This window comes from Eleutherodactylus coqui, unplaced genomic scaffold (genome assembly GCF_035609145.1).
Source record: "Eleutherodactylus coqui strain aEleCoq1 unplaced genomic scaffold, aEleCoq1.hap1 HAP1_SCAFFOLD_139, whole genome shotgun sequence".
In the NCBI taxonomy this organism is placed as follows: Eukaryota; Metazoa; Chordata; class Amphibia; order Anura; family Eleutherodactylidae; genus Eleutherodactylus; species Eleutherodactylus coqui.
The window spans coordinates 218036-226954 of record NW_027102017.1 but is presented as its reverse complement, the minus strand read 5'-3'; the positions used below and the strand labels follow the sequence as shown (position 1 = coordinate 226954).

The 8919-nt window shown below is 54.5% G+C and overlaps 1 protein-coding gene across 1 annotated transcript; it reads right to left on the bottom strand.

The window, feature by feature from the left end:
• Window positions 1-227: 227 nt before the first annotated feature.
• LOC136594226 (DNA polymerase epsilon subunit 4-like) lies at window positions 228-7899 on the bottom strand. The gene is made up of 4 exons (XM_066588678.1): window positions 7645-7899; window positions 6396-6480; window positions 1859-1900; window positions 228-1247 (listed from the first exon to the last, which is right to left on the bottom strand). Exons 1-4 carry the CDS (start codon window positions 7876-7878, stop codon window positions 1234-1236), a joined length of 375 nt encoding a protein of 124 aa, XP_066444775.1. The 5' UTR covers window positions 7879-7899; the 3' UTR covers window positions 228-1233.
• Between the last annotated feature and the right edge of the window lie 1020 nt (window positions 7900-8919).

Here is an 8919-nt window from a genome sequence, read left to right as displayed (position 1 = left end):
AGTCACCACAGGAACAAAGAGCAGTCAGGTGGTGGTCTGGTTATTGTATTATGTGAACCGCGTACAGTGGGATTTGGCTCAGCGGCTTCCATGAACATTACTCGGCTGTCGGTTCACGCCTTGAAGCTTTCAAAAGTTACACACCACCGCGGCTTACAGCATCATGTTTTACACCGCGGCTTACAGCATCAGGTTTTGCAGATTGTTAAATGATCGTTGATAAGAAACAGTTTTAAAAATAATTTAATATATGAACAATTACAAGAATAAAGCTTTATTAACCAATGTACATAAAGTAGTTCGTTACTGGACTGTCCTCTGTAATAGGGCTGCCTGTATTAAAATAATAAATGGAGCTACACTTAACCTCCTGCTGCCCTCCGGATTGGAGCTGCATCCTCTGCGGTATTGTGATATCTGGAGTCACCAGAAATCAAGTGACCGCAGCAGCGGCACGGCGCTCAGAAAGCGAGTGCTGATGCCAGCAGAAGTAGCGGCAGGGCTGCAGCCGCCCATTAGCTGCAGCGGTCACTTGACGTCCGGTAACGGCCGCTATCACAACAACAAACGGGATTACAGCCGGCCTGCAGTCCTGGATCGCGGGGGAGGGCAAGTATTGCTCAGTTTATTATTTTAATACAGGCATGCCTACTGAGGGGCGTCTGGTAACCGGACAACCCCTTTACAATAATACACAATGTTTCTTCCCCCCTCAAGAGCTCCTTAGGCGTGTTCCTATCTGCCATGGGGGCTTTGCTCGGAGCTTCTGTCATAGACTTCTATTAAAATCCAGGACAAAATTGCAGTGAATGGAGGGTTATTTCATCCTGAAGACTGTTGACCACCATGACAGAAGCTGCTCCCACCCAGATATAAGCTATGCAGTCCGCCCGCTGCGGTTCCATCGTACGATGGACACATTTGGTCGGGGCACTTGGTTTTCCTGCTCCCATAATGCTGATGTAATTGCTAAGGGTTCAATCACTTCTATTCTGCAGACTACAAGCCGAGGTCACCAAGTGGTTTTACTGGTAATTGGTGCTGAAGTGACAGTGTGGTTATTGTAGGGGACTGCAAAAAATAACGAAAATCGAGGACATCATTTGAAAGCCACAAATCAGCTTGATGTTGGTTGACATGACAGCCAGCACACGCCTGCGCCCGAAGCCTCAAGACACGGGAGACCGAACGGTTCTAAACATTGTAAGTCCTTTATTATTCTTGTCAGTGGAGTCAGTCCAATGCGCCTGGTGAAAGAAAAGAATATATATTATACACGTTTAGTTAAAAAGGTGATGAAAGTAGACATATTGTGCTGTACGTTTACTATATGCTAATATCCCTGCAGGCTGCTATATTGGAGGCACAGACAAACCGTCCCATGGCTGGCAGAGGTGCTGAATGCACCCCCATCAGGTAGACAAGTGACGTCATCACCGGCTCGGCCGCACATTCATCGTCGACAATCATTCACTTCTCGTTCAGGGTTTTATGTAGGGAAGATGTAACACTGAAGGGAAGGGTTTAGACGGAACGCAAGGCGAACGAGCCAACAAGGATTTTTAGTCGTGCAGAAAGTGAACGACAAACAAGAAGCGCACGAGTCTTACTCCCCATTCAGTCGTCGGCTCACGGGTAGACGATTATATAATTAGTGTCCATCTATAAGCACCTTAATGGTTCAATCGGACTTTTGTAAAAGAAAATAGGTAAACATTGGCACATTGTATCTCCCGTGTGCCACGATCTAATCCTGCTTGATATTTGGTCTACAAATCACTATAGCGCTAGAACAGGAAAACCGACGTTGCTGAATTAGGTTGGAAATGCTTTTAATAAAGTCTCTGGAACGACTTACCTTCCAAAAACGCAAATTCATCAAAAGCATCTATTGCATTATCTGAAATGTAAAAAAGGCCGTATTGTAAACAAACACTGTTTAACCCCTTCACGCCACAGCCCTTTCTTATTTTCACCCCCACCTTCAAATGAAACACAACGTATTTTTTGGCTGCGACACCTGAACGGGGGCCTGTTCTCAGCAGAACCAGCTGTAGTGTTCAAAGGTAACATTTGTATTAGTAAACCTCATTTCTAAATAGGGCGGGAACATAATGGAGGGTTTGTTCTTACACTGTTCACAGTGCAGCTAAAGCTTTAAGTCACAAAGCAAAAAGTGAGAAAAAGGGTATATATAATTTTTTTTGTACTGATTAAAATACTATGATATACTATCTGTCCCCAAAGTGGGAGACTCGTACATGTGATGAGCCAATCACTAGTCCCGGCACAGACATGGTAGGATTACAGGATGAGTAGAGAAATAAGTGTCATTCTGCCTGATGAGGGACCCGAGAGGTTGGAAAGCTCGCTGTAACCTCATGTATTTTTGTTAGCCATTAAAGGTCTCGTATCTACAGAATCACGTTTTGCTCTACTAGCTAACACTACATTGCCTTCCCCAGTCATCTTTTACTCCCCCCCCCCCCCCCAAGCTGGGTGCTCACTTTACCGACCTCGGAAAGGATAGAAAGCCACTGAGTTGATCTTCAGCCAGCCAGCCAACTGAACCAAGCAGGGGATTGGACGCGCAACGCTCAGGTTGTCAGACAGTTTAGGAGGACTGCGATTCAGCCCCAACACTCTGCGCCACATAGGACTGTGTGATCTATACAAACTCTTCACTTATTTTCTTTGGGACCCCCGGGCACCTACTTTTCTGCTTGGATCACACTTTTAGCTGCTAGATCTTTTACATTGTGTCCTTCCCCTGAAGACTACAAACAGAAAGTACTTCTGTGTTCTCCTTTTCTGTTGAAACCAATGGGAAAGCACCCTGCTGCTGCGGCCCTTCCTGCTTCTGTGGTGGTCAGGATGTCACATCCAATCTTGCCCACCAGAGGAGCAGAAAGTGCCGTAGCAACAATGTGGCTCTCCGATTGGTTTCAACGCAAGTGAAGCCGCTGCTGGCACTCTGTCCCCTGTCCACCTAGGACAATGTCCGGCCACTGCACTGGGCCAAACCATCAGCTGGTGGACGGGGGGGGGGGGGGGGGGGGGGGCACTGCTCTGGACAACAGACAAGACGATCTGATGATGGACAGGGGTCCTGAGTGGCAGACCCCGTTCATCAACCATTGATGACCTCCCTGGCCGCTCTGCCTCTATGTTGGCAGCACTGTGAGATATACCCGCTCCTGTGCGGGTATCCCTGGGACAAGGCATCTTTACCCCGCAGCTCGTGCCATATAAAAGAACCATTAGGATCTGTCGGGTTCCGTCTGTTATTTGTGTACCATTTATAATGGAAATCATAATGTGAACAGAGCCTTGCATTAAAGACATTTGTCTTCTTTCCTGTGGATAGGGACTAAATGTCTGATTGCTGGGGGCTCCGACTGCTAACCCAAATGTCTCATGTGAATAGGAGCAACGGTGCTCACACCTGACTGCTGCTGCATTGACGTCTATGGGACAAGCAGAGAACAATGCTCTTGGCAATCCCCTTCCATCCCATTAAATTGAATGGAGTGATGTCCAAGCATATGCACCGTGGTGCCATTCACATGAGGCATTTGGGTATGCTGGGGGTCCAAACAGTCAGACCACTAGTAATTAGACATTTAATCCCCTATCCTAAGAATAAGCAATAAACCTCTTTATTTGTAGTTATTAGGTACATTTAGAAATGTGGTCTTTATTTGTATTAATTTGTTTATGACTAGAGGCGTTTGGGGCCTTCATACCCGGAGCAAATCCTCACCTTCCGAAATGCTATATTCTAAAGGGTAGGAATTCCCAGGCACCGTAGCCGGCATGAGTATCCACAAATAGTCATGGGTACTCAGCAGCATCGCGGCCTCCATTGCAGATTTCCTTGAATATCCCAGACAAAATATTTTCTGTCAGGAAAAGAAAGCAGGACTCCATAAGGGCAGCCGGACGGAGCTCATTGTAGTCAGGAGGATCCATCCAGGAGGGGCACCGGTCTGGCATGTGCCCGATCCAGCACTACACTTTTGTTGTTCGACTCTATCCTAGAATGATGGAAGCTGTGGTAAATGTGTCACCAACTACACAACTGGACCTGCCCTACAAGGAAGAGGTCCAGAACAGACTCTAGGAAGGAACCTCCAGTGTGGCCAGGAAGGGGTCCTCCACTCCCCGTTAGCCTGGCCATAATGCCTCAAGAAAAGTCAAGTAAGGAAAAGCAGGTCTGCTTGTAGACACCCCGGTACCAGCAGGGGAGACCCTCCCCCCCCACTGTACTGTGAACTCGCCTTGTACATAGGTGAGCGAAGAGGAAAGGATTGTCTTCTGGAGTATCGTCCTAAGTGAGGTCCAGTTACTTTACTAATGTAGACAGCGCCATAAAATGTGAGGCTCGCACGCAAATCCCTCGCAGGAAGTACACAATGACATTCTGCGCGCCGCTGGTCCCCACACACTAGCGTGGCGGGTATGTGCACCAAGATAGAGCATGCCACGGTGCTTCCCCGTTTGCATTGTGTGAGCAACACAAAAGGAGTCTACGGGAGATTGGTACTGTGTATTACACACGCAAAAGCTATACACAGTAGCATACGCTGGTGAGGAGTTAGTTACTGCCCCCCGTTCACCAGGACCATGGCTTGACTAATGTAAGCTAGGCACCAAGTGAATCTTGCCATGATGCGTGGTAACCAGGGAGCCGATCCTCTGGGCTGTGGAGTCGTGCTGTAGAGCTGGACACCCCAGAAATGGAACAACTCCAGAATAAAGGCATTCAATTACATTAAGGCTCTAGTCACACCCATAAGGTATCCCCGGGGTAATTAATCCCAGATCGGTAATTAATCCAAGCCGTGCCGACCGCACGCCGCTGACTGTAACGGGTCTGTTCGCTTCCTGCATCTGTCCAGCATCTTTACCGGACCAACAATAAGGACCTGCATGAAGGACCTGCGCGGCACGGATGTGACCGAGCTCCATTATGACAGTAAATACACATGAGCGATGTGTGAACTGACTGCACGGCCTGAGGAGCGGCCAGGAGGGTAAGAGTACAGCCTCGCCCGCAGCGACAAGCGGCCAGGAGGGTAAGAGTCCAGCTTCGAACGCAGCGAGGAGCGGCCAGAAGGGTAAGAGTACAGCCTCGCCCGCAGCGAGGAGCGGCCAGGAGGGTAAGAGTCCAGCCTCGCCCGCAGCGAGGAGCGGCCAGGAGGGTAAGAGTCCAGCCTCGCCCGCAGCGAGGAGCGGCCAGGAGGGTAAGAGTCCAGCCTCGCCCGCAGCGAGGAGCGGCCAGGAGGGTAAGAGTCCAGCCTCGCCCGCAGCGAGGAGCGGCCAGGAGGGTAAGAGTCCAGCCTCGCCCGCAGCGAGGAGCGGCCAGGAGGGTAAGAGTCCAGCTTCGACCGCAGCGAGGAACGGCCAGGAGGGTAAGAGTCCAGCTTCGACCGCAGCGAGGAGCGGCCAGGAGGGTAAGAGTACAGCCTCGCCCGTAGCGAGGAGCGGCCAGGAGGGTAAGAGTACAGCCTCGCCCGCAGTGAGGAGCGGCCAGGAGGGTAAGAGTACAGCCTCGCCCGCAGTGAGGAGCGGCCAGGAGGGTAAGAGTACAGCCTCGCCCGCAGTGAGGAGCGGCCAGGAGGGTAAGAGTACAGCCTCGCCCGCAGTGAGGAGCGGCCAGGAGGGTAAGAGTACAGCCTCGCCCGCAGTGAGGAGCGGCCAGGAGGGTAAGAGTACAGCCTCGCCCGCAGTGAGGAGCAGCCAGGAGGGTAAGAGTACAGCCTCGCCCGCAGTGAGGAGCGGCCAGGAGGGTAAGGCCGGCTTCACACGAGCGTGACGGGCTCCGCAGCGGAATATTACGCAGTGAAGCCCGTCACGGCGCCCCCCAGAGACCCCATACTTACCAGTGGAAGATAGCGTGAAGACGCTTCCCCGCCCACCGCCGTCGCGTCATGCGACACGCCCACCGCGTCACATGACGCGGCCGGCCGTGTCACGTGACGCGGCGGCGGTAGGCGGGAAAGCGTTTTCACGCTATCTTCCGCTGTGTTACAGCGGGAGATAGCGTGAACGGACGGCTTCCATTGACTGCAATGGAAGCCGTCAGCGTGTGCACCCGTGGCAAATAGAGCATGCTGCGGATGAGGACGGGAGATTTCACGGTGCGAAATTCCGCGGTGGAATTCCGCATCGTGAGCGTTGAGCTATTAGGTTCAATAGAACCTAATAGCAGGGGACAAGGCTGCGGATTTTTGCTGCGAATTTACGCGGCGTAAATCCGTTCGTGGGAAGGAGGCCTAAGAGTACAGCCTCGCCCGCAGTGAGGAGCGGCCAGGAGGGTAAGAGTACAGCCTCGCCCGTAGTGAGGAGCCCGTCAGGATGCCAGTGTAACTATGTAAATGCATGCACCATACCTAGGTCTCGGCGCTGCAGGGTCTTCCTCTTCCCCCGCTGGGCGTACACGTAGGCGTCTCTGGCAATCGTCTCAATGAATAATTCCTGTAAAAACAAAGGCATCTTATTTCCATACGTCCCTCTGGGCAGTATACCGCACGGCGGGCGCTCCTCCCAGCATCACCGTCCCTCTGGGCAGTATACCCTACGGCGGGCGCTCCTCCCAGCATCACCGTCCCTCTGGGCAGTATACCGCACGGCGGGCGCTCCTCCCAGCATCACCGTCCCTCTGGGCAGTATACCCTACGGCGGGCGCTCCTCCCAGCATCACCGTCCCTCTGGGCAGTATACCGCACGGCGGGCGCTCCTCCCGGCATCACCGTCCCTCTGGGCAGTATACCGCACGGCGGGCGCTCCTCCCAGCATCACCGTCCCTCTGGGCAGTATACCGCACGGCGGGCGCTCCTCCCAGCATCACCGTCCCTCTGGGCAGTATACCCTACGGCGGGCGCTCCTCCCAGCATCATCGTCCCTCTGCGCAGTATACCCTACGGCAGGCGCTCCTCCCAGCATCACCGTCCCTCTGCGCAGTATACCCTACGGGGGGCGCTCCTCCCGGCATCACCGTCCCTCTGCGCAGTATACCCTACGGGGGGCGCTCCTCCCGGCATCATCGTCCCTCTGCGCAGTATACCCTACGGCAGGCGCTCCTCCCAGCATCACCGTCCCTCTGCGCAGTATACCCTACGGGGGGCGCTCCTCCCGGCATCACCGTCCCTCTGGGCAGTATACCGCACGGCGGGCGCTCCTCCCGGCATCACCATCCCTGACGATGAGCCTCATCAGGGATTCACAGCGGGATACAGCTGATACTATTGTTTCATCCCGCTCCCTGAAGACAGGCCGGGTAAGAAGAACAGAGCGTCCAGATGTATAACAGCAGAGAACAGCTGGATGCAGAAGGCCAGTGGCCCCGCATGTCTTCTGCATCCCCGCTGGCAGCGCAAGGTATAGCCTCAGTCCGCGCGTCACGTGTCACCGCCGGCGCTAGCAGCGGATCCAGAGGGGAGAATGGGATTTTTTGGCGGACTCTGCTACCCTGACCCGCCGGCGGTCCGTCACGGCCGTGAGGCCTTATTCCGCAGCACATACCGCCCACAGCTCCTACAGAGACCCGCGGCCTCCTGCACAACAGCCGATCAACTGCGGCCACCGCCTGGAGCCCGGCTGTCCCCCAGCCACGTCCGCTCGCCCTCCCCCCGGCCTCACCGCTGCCTTGCTGACGGTGAACACGGCCTCCTGGCTGGCCAGAGACACATCCGGATCCGACTTCATCAGCGCCTTCACCCGGGAGATGGGCAGCCGGACGAGCTTCTGGGAGGCCCCCGGGGGCGGCAGGGCCGCGGTACTCCCCGCTTCTTCGCCAGCGGTCTTGTTGTCCCCGTCGCTCTCCCCGGTCTCCGGTCCCGCCGCGCCGCCCGCACTCATCTCCTCAGCGGCCATGAGGCGGCGCCAGAGCAGAGCGGGAAATGTCACTTGATCGGAGAGCGAGCCGATATGAGTGCGGGCTGCAGGGGCATCAAACCCGGCTGTACCCCATGTGTGCCCACCTCACCCCATGTAACCCCCCGTGTGTGCCCACCTCACCCCATGTACACCCCGTGTGTGCCCACCTCACCCCTGTATCCACCTCACACCATGTAACTCCATGTGTACCAATCTCACCCCTTTGTTCCAATGTGTGCCCACCTCACCCCTGTATCCACATCACGCCATGTTCCCCCATGTGTGCCCACCTCACCCCTGTATCCACCTCACACCATGTATACCCTGTGTGTGCGCACCTCACCCCATGTAACTCCATGTGTACCAATCTCACCCCTTTGTTCCAATGTGTGCCCACCTCACCCCTGTATCCACCTCACCCCATGTACCCCCGTGTGTGCCCACCTCACCCCATGTAACTCCATGTGTACCAATCTCACCCCTTTACTCCAATGTGTGCCCACCTCACCCCTGTATCCACATCACCCCATGTACACCCCGTGTGTGCCCACCTCACCCCTGTACCCCCGTGTGTGCCCACCTCACCCCTGTACCCCCGTGTGTGCCTACCTCACCCCATGTAACTCCATGTGTACCAATCTCACCCCTTTACTCCAATGTGTGCCCACCTCACCCCTGTGTGTACCTCACCCCATGTACCCCTGTGTGCCCACCTCACCCCATGTAACTCCATACGTACCAATCTCACCCCTTTACTCCAATGTGTGCCCACCACACCCCTGTATCCACCTCACCCCATGTACACCCCGTGTGTGCCCACCTCACCCCATGTACACCCCGTGTGTGCCCACCTCACACCATGTACACCCTGTGTGCCCACCTCACCCCATGTACACCTCATGTGTGCCCACCTCACCTCGTTACTCCAATGTGTGCCCACATCACCCCATGTGTGCCCACCCCACCCCTGTATCCACCTCACACCATGTAACTCCGTGTGTACCAATCTCACCCCTTTACTCCAATGTGTGCCCACCT